We start from the raw sequence: 14,556 nt of genomic DNA on the forward strand, positions 1-14,556 counted from the left end.
TAAACTAAAAGTGCCAAAATTAGGTAAAATGTTAAAATATCTACAATAAGATATTCATGACAAATTGATCATAAATATTATGTACAAAAGAATGTCTATGCATAGAAATCATAGAAATCAGCATGGGTTATGTCCAATATGTTTCCAGTTTTAGTGGAAAGACCAAGGTTGTAGAAGCAGGAACTTTCCTCCATTATTTACCTCGTTTCTCACGAACAATACAAGATACATGTAATAATACACTTTTTTTTTTTTTTTTTACAAATAAGGAAACAAAGCTCAGAAATTTTAAGCAACTTTCTTAAAATTACGACTTACAAGTAGCAAATAGCAGAGAGAAGATTTGACACCAATTATCTGTCTGCTTCTGCAAACTTTCGTCTTTCCACTAAAACTGGAAACATATGGGGCATAGTCCATGGCTGATTTCTACACAAAGACCCTCTTTTAATAATAAGATTTATGGTTAATTTGTTATAAATATATTGTTAAAGAAATCTTAATATTTTACCTAACCATGGCACTTTCTTAAAGTGGGAATATTGCAGAAAAAACATACATTTGATTATATTTCTAGCAAGAAATTTCTCAAATCCTTTGACATGAGTGAAAACTTGAGACTTCTTTTCTTTTTGGGATTACTATTATAGATGCTGTTCACTTGGCAATATATGTATATACAGGCGTCACACATTCTAATTAAGACAGAATCTTACCTGACATACTGATATGTTAACTCCCTCAAAGGTATACCCTTCTGCACATGACACAGAAACTTGCCTATTCACACTGAAATCGTCCCCATGAACAAGTATATGTGTGATGTTTTCCGGCAGAGGACATTTTTTAGGACTGCAGGAGATTCTGTCAGGGAACCAGCGACCATCTTTCTGACAGGTGAATGTATCTATGTCTGTATCCATCGTATAACCTTCCAGACATCTGCAATGGAAATACAAAAATGAGTGCCTTAAAGGAAGTACAATATAGTTTCTGACCTATTCTTGGACTTAGGAAGCTGTTACAAGGCTCAGTAGACATTTTGTGCAACATACCAAAATTGATTGTACAGTCAGGTGGATGGCATTGCCATGCAAAAACACCAATATAACAATAACAACCAGTTAAGCTGGGTGTGGTGGCTCATGCCTGTAATCCCTGCACTTTGGGAGGCTGAGGCAGGAGGATCACTTGAGTCCAGGAGCTTGAGACTAGGCTGGGCAACATAGTGAGACTTCATCTCTATAAAAAATAAACAAAATTAGCTGGGCATGGTGGCACATGCCTGTAGTCTCAGCTACTTGGGAGGCAGAGGTGGGAGGATTGCTTGAACCAGGAGGTTGAGGCTGCAGTGAGCCAAGAACATGCCACTACACTCCAGCCTGGGTGACAGAGCGAGACTTTGTCTCAAAAACCAAAAAAACAGAATAACCAGATCAGTTCTCAGTGATCCATATGAAAGGTTAGCCAAGACTAAAGGTACTGTATTTACCTTATTGTGGACAATATAATTATTGAATTCATTTTTATTCCATAAACAGCTAATAGTTCAGGAAATTCTAGACAAAGTCCAAAATGGACTCAGATATGAGTAGGAATACAGTATAATTAATATGTATTATTAATACCTACTTTGTGCCAAGTACTGTTCTAGGTCCTTTACATATTTCTTTTAATCCTGATTATTTGGCATGATCATGGCCTGAATTATTCAGTTTTTTGCCTTAGGTCCCCAATATTTGCATGTGTAAATATAACCACAAAGTTATGATCAGAAAATTTACTATCATGATGTTTAAAAAACAGCTTCATGATGCCAGAGCTTTTCAAGCTAGCTAGAGGATCTTGCTGTTTCATGAAGCTCAACAGAATGATAGTCATGATAATTACATTAGAAACATGTCTGAAAAAAGTATCAATTTATTTTTATACTCAGTGGATTTCTACATAATTGTAGGTAGAATAAAGCCAAGTGTTAAAAGCACCAGTGTTTGGAGAGCAGTTCAGAGATGATGTTTTCTTCCCAATCAGCAAAATTTTTTATCTATCACATTTCATTTTATAATCCTCCTGCCTGCACCCCTTAGAGACTCTAGAGCCATGGTCTTACCTGAGTTTCACTTTACTTTCATAGGTGTGTGCCTCTCCAGTTGCTACTGCGTTGGCGACAGACGGTGGGGGCCCACAGGACAAGGGCTCACAGACTGGATAAGGCTGGCTCCATACCCCTTTCTCTGTGCAAATCAGATCTGAACTGCCTTGTATGACATATCCAGACCTGCAGCTGTAAGTTATCACATTTTCCTTCCAAGAGCTGCTCTCACTGATGAACGCATTTGGTATCAGTGGAAGAGAACCACAAGAAGCGTGTTCACAGTGGGGGAACCCAGAGCTCCACTGGCCATTGGCTTCACAGGTGATTTCAGAAAGTCCTAGGAGCTTGAAGCCTTTGAAGCACTGAATCCGGGCTGCCTTTCCACAGTCAAAATCTGTCCCATTGACAGTTCCATATTCAATTACTGGTGTGGAACACCTGCAAGGCAGGCAGGAAGGTGAGCTGCCACTCCAGGAGCCATTGGAAAGGCACCTTCTTGACGAATTTCCATGAAGCTTATAACCAGGAAAGCACTGATACTGTATATGGCCCCCATGAATAAAGGAAAAACCATTTGGGAAGCCATGGGCAAGATCTTCAGGAGGTCCACAGTTGACTGGTTTACAGAGAGGAACCTCTGCATCCCAGTTGCCATCTGACTGACAGGTGAGTTTTGAAGCACCGTGCAACATGTAGCCCTCATGACAGTGGAATGCCACTTCCTTCATGAAGCCATAGTCCAGGCCTTCCATCACCCCATTGGCCAGTTGTGGTGGGGTGGCACATCTGACAGGTACACAGTCAGGAGTGGCTCCACTCCAACTTCCATTGGCAAGACAAGCCTGACTCCTGGCTCCCTCAAGCAAGAACCCTTCATTGCAAGTGTATTCAATCTCTTTTTGGAATGTGTACTCGTCTCCTCTTACCTGGCCATTGGCTAAGACTGGGGGTGAACCACAGTCGACGGGAATGCAAATGGGCTCATCTTCATCCCAGTTTTTGTCATCCTGGCATATTCTCCTCTCGGTGCCATTCAGCACATATCCGGGGTCACACTCATAGTACAACATGCTCAGGTATGTATAGTTGCTTCCTTTGATGGATCCATTCATGATTGGATTTGGCTTTTTGCATGAAATGGCTTCACAGCGTGGGGAAGCACCACTCCACTCTCTGTTCTGTAGACAAAGCCTTAAGTCAGAGCCCACTAGAATGTGTCCAGGTTTACAGCTATACTGCACAGCACTTCCCATGCTACTCTCTGTAAAACGCAAAAAGCCATTTTCAGGAGCAATAGGCAAGTCACAGTCAATTGAAATGCAGGAAGGTGCACTGCCATTCCAAGTTCCATCTTCCTGGCAGATCAGCACGGGGTTCCCCAGAAGTTCATATCCTGGATTACAGGTGTATGAAACCATGGTGCCATACAGGAAGTTTGATGAATGTGTAGCAGGAGACTCCTTTGTATTTTCCCAGGTTTTAGCCACTGCTCCCAATTGATAAGGAGGTTGAGGAGTCAGGTATGGAACTTCCATCATGTCGTCTTCTTGCTCAAAATATCCCTGGTCATCTTTGACTTTAGTACAGTCTCCAAAATCTATATGAGGAGGGAGGCCACAGTCTATGGGCACACATGTTGGGATGGAACTTGACCATCCTGACTCTTCACAGGTCTGCATGGCATGACCCGCCACCTGAAACCCAGGGAAGCAACTGTAGATGATCATGGCACCATAGCTGTAATCTGCACCTTCTACAAAACCATTTTCAATGGGTTGTGGGGAATCACAGTGGATGGCATTGCAAGACGGGGCATCTACATCCCAATCACCTGTCTCTAAACAGGTCAAGGCACTGGGACCTTCGAGCTGAAAGCCTCGGTTGCAAGAGTAAGTAACGGTCTGTCCATAGTGTAGGTTTGTGTAAGAGAATTTGCCATTCAAAATCTCCTTGGGTTTCAGGCATTCAATGGGTTTACATGTTGGTTTTCCTCCAAGCCAGTGACCATTTTCTCCACAAAGGGTGGTGGTATTTCCCACCAATTCAAAGCCTGGCTTGCAGGTATAGAGAGCTGTGCTGAGATAGGCAAGGCCTTGCACATCAATGATTCCATTGGCGATTTCCTCAGGTTGGGGACATTCTACTGGAATACATTCTGGCAGTGGAGAGCTCCAGGTGCCATCAGGTTGGCAGAGGGTGGTAGAATTTCCTCTTAGGAAAAACCCACCTACACAAGAATACTTGACAGTACTTCCAAAATGAAGAGCAGACGAAGGAACAGGGACACCGAAGGAAATTAGGGGAGGTGGGGTGCAAAGAACCATCTTACAAACAGGGAAAGAGTCATTCCATTGCTGGGATGGCAAGCATTTCAGGACAGAGGGACCTTGTAGGACATGCCCTTCTTTACAGGAAAATGTCACGACTCCTACCTCAGTGGTCAACTCCTTCAATACTAGCTGGTTTTCCAAGAGGGGTGGCTCTGGGCACTTGGCAGGCACACACTTTGGGTTTAGCTTCTTATCCCATTTGCCAGATTTCTGACATGTCCAAGAACTGTCCCCAACAAGCTCATAACCCTCATTACAGAAAAACTGAACCTTGGACCCTACTTCAAAAATTTCTCCTTTCATGAAGCCATTCTGGATGGGGGGAGGTTTTCCACAGTCGAGAGGAATGCACATCAGAGGGGATTCGCTGTGCCAGTGGCGATTGGCTTGGCAGACAAATACAGGACTTCCAATTGACTTATAGCCCGGGTTACACTGATACCTCACTTCACTCTCAAAGATCCTGCCAGTTGTATTCTGTGTAATAGGAAGAAAGCAAGTGAGTGCGATTTGTATAACAGATGATGGCGTTAACTAAATCCTTGGATAGTGAAAAAGAACTAAACTAAAAGGTCTATGTTACAATGAATCAATTAGGATGTAAGCAAATGATTTACAGTTTTTCCAATAGGTCCATTCTATTTTTTTTTAAATAAGCGAAAGTGATAGTAGAAAGTCAAATGAGGCTGGGCATGATGATTCATGCCTACAATCCCAGCACTTTGGGAGGTCAAGGTGGGAGGATAACTTGAGATTAGGAGTTCGAGACCAGCCTGGCCAACATGGTGAAACCTGTACAAAAATTAGCTAGGCAATGGTGGTGTGTGCCTGTAATCCCAGCTATTTGGGAAGCTGAGGCAGGAGAATTGCTTGAACCCAGGAGGCAGAGGTTGCAGTGAGCCAAGATCGTGCCACTGCACTCCAGCCTGGGAGACAGAGCGAGACTCTGTCTAAAGGGAAGAAAGAAAAAAAAAAATCAAATTAAGTAATCCCCACTGCAGAAATGTTTACTACAGTGTTGAGCCCATAACAAGTGAAAGATCAGTAATCTATATGTTGATTGGTGAAGTGTAATCTATATGTTGATTGGTGAAGTGATGAGGCAATACTAAAAATGATAAATTACTCAGTAAGTTAAAAAAAACTTTCTGCCCAAAGAAATGCTAGTAAAGAAGCACATAAACAATGAACATGTATTTGTTAATGTTGTTAGATCATAAATAGGCAAATAAAATGTTTTTATGGGTATGTCTTAAGAATACTATCAAAGTTTTGTTTATATTCTTAACACTTTTCTTAAAAATTGCTGCTGTAACGCAATAGAAAATAAACATTCTTTTAAAAAAATGTTAACATTCATGATCTCAAAATTCAAACACGTGTAATATAACAGGTCATAAATAAACCAAGTTACTCATTTTGTTTATGCATTGCTTGTGTGTCTCCCATGCATGTAAGCACCATGCCATTACACATGTATCCTGTGTTGTTAAATGCTAGGTCGCCGATTCTCAGAACTGTACCAAGTAGGAGCTCTAGAAATATTCGTTAAATTTATAAATGAACACCTCTTTACTTATACTGTATACCCTCTTCCAATGAAAAGCTACTAAATGTAAGCAAAAGCCTTAAATAAAAGACTTTTACTGTTGTTTTGCTATTTTGAATATAACGGAGAAAAGGTTGTACCATGTATATATATGTGGGTTTTAAAAAACTGTTTAATTAGAATATGGTCAGTTTCAAATGGCCCTTGATTTGGGGAATAGATCCTCATTCCTATTTTCTTGGTAGGCTTATTGAGAAGAGAGACATTAGTGTGAAAGCAGGACATATTTGGGTTGGACTGAATTCTTTTGTCCATCACAGTGAAATTACCTTTAGGTTTACCAAAACAGAATTATAAAAACTACATTATATGGTTTACTCTTTTGTCTAAACATTTAAAATTATATTTATCTAGGTTCCATTTAGACCTTGCTTTCCATAAAATAAAGCATATATCCATCCTGAAAAACCTCTATAAAACAAAATAATATTATATTAAAATTGGTTTATTCTAACTTCCTATTTAGGGCTAAGCTGTTGCCACAAAGCACTTGAAATGCCTATACACTAGTAAAATGCAGAAAGTTTTAAAGATTCATAATAATCTTTATTAATTTTTTCTAGTCTTCACTACCTGTAGATTTTAGCTATTTCTGTTTTTCAATAATTAATGTGTTCATTGCCCCCGCTTCTGAATAGTGGGTTCATCACAGTGGGCTGGCCCTGTAAGTGATGAAAGCCACAGACTATTTGCTAATCAGTCTCTTACCTCCAGAAAGTGATTCACAACCTTAGGCAGATGAAGTAATTCATCGAGAGATGTTAAATGTTAAAAAGATTATCATGATTCTTTGTTAGTGATAATAGTAAATTCCAGTTTCCATGCCTTAGTGAACTTGGCAGTGTTTGGACTCAATTATTTGTTTTGTTTATATATTGATGGGCCCAGTGACAAAAGCCATGAACCATTTGCTTATGGGTCTCTTACCTCCAGAAAGCCATTTTCAATCTTAGGTGGTTCACCGCAAGATACTGGGTGGCATGTCGGTATAGGACTACTCCACTGCCCTGTGGCTTCACAGGTGCTCTTCTTTTCCCCTTTGATGTAGAACCCCTTGTTGCAGCTATAAGCCACCATGGCTCCAAAACTGTAGTTTGATCCACTTGCGTAGCCATTCATGATGCCTGGTGGCTCTCCACACCGCACAGGGATGCACTGGATGGACATGGGGGAAGGGTTCCACTGCCCACCTCTCATACATTCAATCTTTGCTGAGGTGTTCAGTACAAAGCCTTCCAAGCATTTAAAGCTCACAACTGAGCCAGCTGCAAATTTTGCTTTGCTCACAGATTCCAAGATGCTATAGGAAACCGATGGAGGTTTTTCACAGAAATGAGCTATACAACGGGGCATGTCTTGACCCTCTGGCGGCACCCACTTGCCCTGGGCATTGCAGAGAAGCTGGGAATTGTCTGCTAGGCTGTAACCATCAGAGCAGTAGTAGAATGCAATGTCTCCAAAGAGCCGATGGGCAGTCTCTGGAGAGGCATGGTCCACGTTGGGTGGCTCATCACAGGAGACAGCTAGGCACTGCTGGTCACTTCTACTCCACTTGCCGTTGGCCAGGCATTCAATGGTGTCAGGACCAGCAAGAGTATAGCTGTGAGATTGGGAAGAAAGAATAAGTATAATATTTAAGAAAAAGTGTTTGTGTCTTCTTACTCTTTTTTTTTTTAAATTTTTCCCACAATGACTTTAAATTTATCTTTAAAGTAATATTTCCTCTTTGAATACTGAGCTTATTGATCCAATGACTTTCATTTGAGATATGTCAATACATTGTGATATTAATACTATTCATTCACAAGGGAAATGGATTTAATAAGATTTTTTGCTATTTAAGAAACTAATAATTGCTATACATTAAAAAAAATTGAGGAGTAAGCTTTATGGTGTTATTTGACTCAACTCAAATATGGAATTCTATCTGCCTTTAGATAGTTTTTACTTGTTGATTTTAGCACTTGTCTGTTCTTAAGCCATAACGTACAATGCCACATTTAGCCTACCTATAGCTCATTGTTAAGTACTGATATTTAGAGAATTTTAAAACAGTGATTATAATTTCAGTCTCCAATGTGTCCTAAACCTTTACGCTGTGTGGTTAGAGTTAAAAGGTGTCTTCTGCATATGGCTCTGCTATTCGATCAGTATGAATAAATTTTTCTTAGTAAACCCCAGTCTTTCTTTATGCAGAGGTGTTTGCCTATATATAATGATGGATTGGTGACTTACAAAAATCTAAAATTACTCTCAAGTACTCTGTCAATGAGATAGAACAAAAGACTAGGATATGCAGTATTAGAATAATTATATTTGAGTCATGCTTATTTTCATCATTGCTCTCTTACTGAACAGAAAATTGATGGAGTTTTGAAAAAATCTCTAACACCTGATTAGCCTGTCATTTTGATACTAATTAATGGTAAGGGAAATAAAATAATTGAGTACCTAGTTTAATCCTGCTTGGACATATTAATTTCTTCATTGTAAGAAAATAAAGTGAATGGTGGTTCAGACAGGCTTAGAAACTTGCCTGAAGTCACACAGCTGTAAGCAGCAGAGTTGGGATTGGAATTTGGTTGATCAGATGCCAACACCTACACTTTTTCCACAACACTACTCTGTCTCTGTCTCTGTCTCTGTCTGTTTTGAAAATGAAGCAGGTTGGATCATACTTTCTGGGTGTCCTGGGCAAACTGTATTGCAGTGTCACTAATACAAATTATTTGACCCACCCATTAGCAAAGATTAAGTCATTAGTTATCAAATATTTCTCCTGAGATCTCTTTTAGTTTTATAAAGCATCAGCTATTACAGAGAGGTTGAAATTCCTTCATCCTAACTGGCAATATTTATGAAATCTACAAGTGACAGAGAAATCAGGAAAAAATAACAGTGAATCAGCAGAGCTATATGAATCCACCTTACCTAAGTTCACACATCATGCTATGGATGGAAGTGGTCCCAAAATGAATACTCAGACATCCCCGATAGTACAGCCCCTAGTTAGGGCCTGCTGCATTTCATTGCTTTAGATAGTCTCAGTTCTTTGTATGAAGATCTGAACTTAACTTGTAGATGGCTTCTATCTAAGAGAATTCAGGAAGGTATATACAGAAAATATACTAAGAGCATAAGTTTATTATTAAAAAAATCTATCCTGGTCTGAGTACCTAGATTCTACAATTCTTGTGTAGGATGTGCTTTGGGTAAAAGTTCCTTTTGTTGAGGCTTCTGATGTTTTGTAGCACAGTTGACATCATGTGCACACTTTGAACCATGCATCATTATTTTCATGAATTCCTTGATGTTGCTAGCATATTTCATTGGCTGAAGTTCCCAGACATGGCCTTAACCATCCCTGATTTATAAGGGTTCATTGTGCCATCTATAAAATTCTTCCTTTATTTCATGGGATCAGCTGCTTTGAGGGAGAAGTATCTGCCTCCAGAACCTTTTAGACTCCTCAAAGTCTCTTGAAAACACAAGAATTTGTGTTTTGTAATTTGGCAACACTTTTTTAGGCCTCTGACCCCTGAGCTTCTGGAAAATCGCCACCAACGACTTATCCCTAATGGAAAATCACAGCAAAGCTGTTCTACGATTTAAGGGAAGATTACCACTAAATACGTAATTTTTGAATAAATGAATTTAATATATGCATTTTTGACACTACCCATAATTTCTTAGGACCTACAATAGCTTGTAATCTAACCTAAGACCTTGACTTTTCTTGATGACTCTCAATTAACGTTTAGTTCTTCTTAAATAATTCTGAAGAGCCCTGCTATGTGCCAGAGTTACTTGCTTAGTGCACAGACGCAAAGCCAAAAATGAATTTACTTGTTTACACTTCTGTTGTTCTCTTCACCCCATCAACTATCTGGTGCGTTGTAGGTCTCTTCGCATCTATAGGGGTTGCTTAAAGGAGAAGTGACTGATTCTGAAGAATGGGAAGGGGAGGAAAGGCCTCACAGATAAAATGACTCTTGAGGGGAGTTATGAGAAAACAGAAGTGGAAGAGGAATCATTCAAGACAGAAAAGTAGCATTAGCCAATGGGAGTGTGATACAGCCAGGCAACATATTGGGAATTTACATATAATTAGGAATGGCATACAGGCACCTGGAAAAGCAAGTGGCAAAAACTAGGATCTTGTGTATTTTTTGACTGGGTTACTGTCATGTTTGATGGATGAAGAGGTGGCAGGAATAGATTAACTGTGTCACATCATAAGAAATACATGTTTTATCTCTGTCCCCAGTACCTGACACAGAGCTCCTAAAGCCCTCGTAATCTCCTGAGTGATAGGGACACCAGTGCTTTAGATAACTAGATAACTGATCTCATGAAAATGAGGATAGGAGTTTATTAAAAATAAATATCTTCTAAAATAGATCAGCAAGTCTTTTAAGATGCTAAAGACAGGGCGTGTTGGCTCACGCTTGTAATCTCAGCACTTTGGGAGGCCAAGGTGGGCGGGCCACCTGAGGTCAGGAGTTCGAAACCAGCCTGGCCAATATGGCAAAACCCTGTCTCTACTAAAAAAAACAAAAATTAGCCGGGCATGGTGGCAGGTGCCTGTAATCCCAGCTACTTGGGAGGCTGAGGCAGAAGAATCACTTGAACCTGGGAGGTAGAGGTTGCAGTGAGTCAAGATCATGCCATTGTACTCCAGCCTGGGCAACAGAGTGAGACTCTGTCTCAAAAAAAAAGATGCTAAAGGAGGGTATAGTTTCCACACAACAAAAAATGAGAAATTAATTGTTAGCTATTTTATAGATAGCACTATAAGTGGTCTCTGATAAAACTATACTATTTCATGATGTTAAAAGTCTGAATGTGTATTAAAATTTACAGGGGACATATTTTACCCACTTATTAAAGAATCACTTAGAGAATAAAGTTTTCTGCAAAGAACGAGATATGCTCTTTAAATGTTGCCTACAAAAGGAGGAAAAATTGGAACTGGTATAAATCTAAAACGATGGAATATTTAATTAAATTCTGTGTAGCATTTGGTATTCTCATTCAAGAGGCACTGGGGACACTCTTGCAGATGTTTACTAAAAACCATGCCATACACATTATAAAATAAATTGTTTTACTCTATACTTCCAAGGAATAATAATCCATCAATATCACAGTGATGCTTTAGAAGAACACATCTTAGGATAAACTGGCTGGAACAAATTTGCATTTTTCTGGAATCATAACCAAAAAAATCGTTTGAAAATGGGCAGAATAATTTTCAGATGCAATTTGCAGTGAATTGATTGACACACTGGGTAGAAGCTTACTAATGAGCATGTGCCTGGAGAGCTTTATGAGAGAGCTCCCAAATGCATTATTAGCTCTTCCGTCTTAGCAAAAGAGCCTTAAAAGAGCAGCCTACTAGATATTTAAACAGCTGCAATTTAATAAGAACAATATGAAGCATAAATCAGCATCAGTAATTATGTTTTCAATTAATAATAATCATCAAAGATTTTTTTGTCTGCACATATCTAATAATTGCATTTAGAAGTTTGTATTTGAGAAGAATCAAAAGGAAAAATTTAATTAGGATTTTAGGGTGGCAATAACCCTTTCTTCCCTCTGAGTTTCTCACCAAGGAGTATAAACATGAGCATGAAAAGGAAAATGAGAAACAAACGACCACTTACGTATTTGAGCAAACAACTGAAAACCCCCTATGTTTGAGGGATATGTATTGATAAAAGATGAATTTGAAAGGCCAAGTTTAGGGTAGGACACAGAAATGAGACTTCTTGCTCCTTTCTTTCCCTGGCAATCATTATATCACTTAAGTCTCCGAAAGTCTCTGTGTTTTTGTCCTAAGCTTGAGAGTGGACCTTGCCCTTATAATTCAAGAAAAGGTCAATGAAAAGCACAACATGGGTATAGGAGGAAAACACGGTGAGACAGATGCAAAAATGTGTGTATGTACACACAGTAAGCATGTGGCTGATATAAGACCCAGGAGGCTTACATTGTGTGCAGGGCAATGGTCTGTGCTAGGCAGCCCCAAGGGAGGAGACAGAGTTAAGAGGGACTGGAGAAGGAAATTAATATTCTAATAAGGCCAACAGCATCTTGAGAAGTAGAAGAAGACAGTAAGACAGGTCACATTTTACAAAGGCCATGACTTGAACAGAGCAATGCCATCCTTGACTGGAACAAGACACATGGCATGTAGACCTATGCCAATCATACTCCTTGGGGGAAAGAAATAGAAAATAAGTAAAGAGAGATAAGATGAGTGCTGACTTCTTGTTCTGCTATACAATAGTCTGAAAACCCTCCCTCTATAATACTTGATGAATTATAACACAAATTATTTTAAATGCATAGCTGAGCTGACAAGAAAGGAAATTTCCATGTGCCAGAAATGAAGAGGAAATTACAAACAGAAAAGTAAACTTGTGAATGGATGCTATGGTTGACCTTGGATTAGACAAAGAAGGGAAGTCGAGAGGATAGAAAATATAGCTTCGGAGTTAAAATAGCAATAGCAAAGTCTGTACCTCATGTGGATTGGAGTTTAGAATTTACACCATTCACTTTGTATGGAAAACCTTCAAATTGATAAATTAATGTAAAACTAGGTTCTTGGCTGGTGATACTCCTGAGACACCTGGTAGAAAAAAATCTACATACTTAGAAAATAAGGGGTTGCCATAGATAAAACAAGCGCTGTTTACTATAAGGGCACAATCTGAAATCATAACACACACAAACATGTTTTCTATCACAAATGGGTCAGCAGACAGAAAAAACTGCAAAGTTAGAGCACCGATAAATGAGATAATAGAAATAAGTTCTAAAATATAAAAAATAGTATGAAATAAGTATGTTGAAATAAGGACAAAAGAAAGACTCAAAATTCTATTAAAAGTGACTATAAAAAAAGAAATGTTTGAAAAAGTAAATAGAAATTCTGGAAATAAAAATGTGGAACATAAAAATTAAAAACAATGGACATATTCAAAAACAGACTACAGATATTAGAAGAAAAATCAGTGAACTGGAAGAGATATGTGAGGAAATTATCCAAATGTAATAGGTTTTGAAAGAGATGAAAAATGTGACAGATTAACACAAAAAATATAATGAAAAGGCCGAACATATATCTAATAAAACATCCATAAAGATAGAAAACAGAAAGCGAGAAACAAAATATTTGCAGTGAAAATGACTGAGAATATTCTAAAATTGGTGAAAGATATAAATTCTCAGATGTAAGAAGTACAATGAGTCCCAAACAGGATGAATGACAATAAATACACTGTAGTCATCTCATAGCGAAACACTAAAACAACAAAGACAAGTTTTAAAAAAGTAAACAAAGAGAAAACATATTACTTATACAGAAACAAGAATTTGACCAGAGTTTCTCAATCTCAGCACTACTGACATTGTGAACCAGATAATTCTTAGTTGTGGAGGACTGTTCTGTGCATTGTAGGATATTTAGCATTTTTCCTGGATTCTAACCGTCAGATGCTAGTAGCATCTTCCCCCCAGTTGTGACAACCCAAAATATCTCCAGACATTGTCAAATATCCTTGGACAGCAATATTGTCCTTGACTGAGGATCTCTAAATTAGACTCATAATTGAATTCTCAATAGCAACATTAGAATCATAAGGCAATGGAATAATAGCTTCAAAATACTTATGGAAAAAATTGTCAGTGTAGATTTGTACACTCAGCTAAACTACAATTCAAGAGCAAGGGCAAAATACTATTAGTTTCTGACAAAGACTGTATAATTCATGACTCTTGCTAGAAAAGATGCAAAGAGCATCTTCAGTAAGTAGAAACATTAAACCCAAATGGAAGGAGTGTGATGCAAAAAGAAACAGTGGTGAAAAAATTAATAGACATGTAAATGAATATAAATAAGCAGTGACTGAATTTAAAAAGTGATTTGGGCCCCCTCTGCCAAGATGACCGAATAGGAACAGCTCCAGCCTCCAGCTCCCAGCGTGAGCGACACAGAAGATGGGTGATATTTCTGCATTTTCAACTGAGGTACCGGGTTCATCTCACTGGGGCGTGTCGGACAGTTGATGCTGGTCCACAGGTGCAGCCGGACCAGCGAGAGCTGAAGCAAGGCAAGGCATCGCCTCACTTGGGAAGTGCAAGGGGGAAGGGAATTCCTTTTCCTAGCCAAGGGAAATTGAGACAAACAACACCTAGAAAATCAGGTAACTCCCACCCTAATACTGTGCTTTACCAAGGGTCTTAGCAAACGACACACTAGGAGATTATATCCCACACCTGGCCCAGAGGGTCCCACGCCCATGGAGCCTCCCTCATTACTAGCACAGCAGCCGGAGATCTAACTTCAAGGTGGTAGCGAGGCTGGGGGATGAGCGCCTGCCATTGCTGAGGCTTAAGTAGATAAACAAAGCCACTGGGAAGCTCAAACTGGGTGGAGCCCACCACAGCTCAAGGAGGCCTGCCTGACTCTGTAGACTCCACCTCTGGGGACAGGGCATAGCTAAACAAAA

General features: G+C 39.2%; 1 protein-coding gene across 1 annotated transcript in view; it reads right to left on the reverse strand.

The window, feature by feature from the left end:
- LOC105481061 (sushi, von Willebrand factor type A, EGF and pentraxin domain containing 1) overlaps positions 1–14,556 on the reverse strand; it is a 224,458-nt gene that overhangs the window by 37,304 nt on the left and 172,598 nt on the right. The window contains exons 37-39 of the mRNA XM_011740343.3: positions 6,962–7,634; positions 2,111–4,902; positions 717–942 (exon numbers count right to left, since the gene is read on the reverse strand). Coding sequence (XP_011738645.2) covers positions 717–942; positions 2,111–4,902; positions 6,962–7,634 — 3,691 coding nt within the window. The remainder of the gene's footprint in view (positions 1–716; positions 943–2,110; positions 4,903–6,961; positions 7,635–14,556) is intronic.

This window comes from Macaca nemestrina, chromosome 14 (genome assembly GCF_043159975.1).
Source record: "Macaca nemestrina isolate mMacNem1 chromosome 14, mMacNem.hap1, whole genome shotgun sequence".
In the NCBI taxonomy this organism is placed as follows: Eukaryota; Metazoa; Chordata; class Mammalia; order Primates; family Cercopithecidae; genus Macaca; species Macaca nemestrina.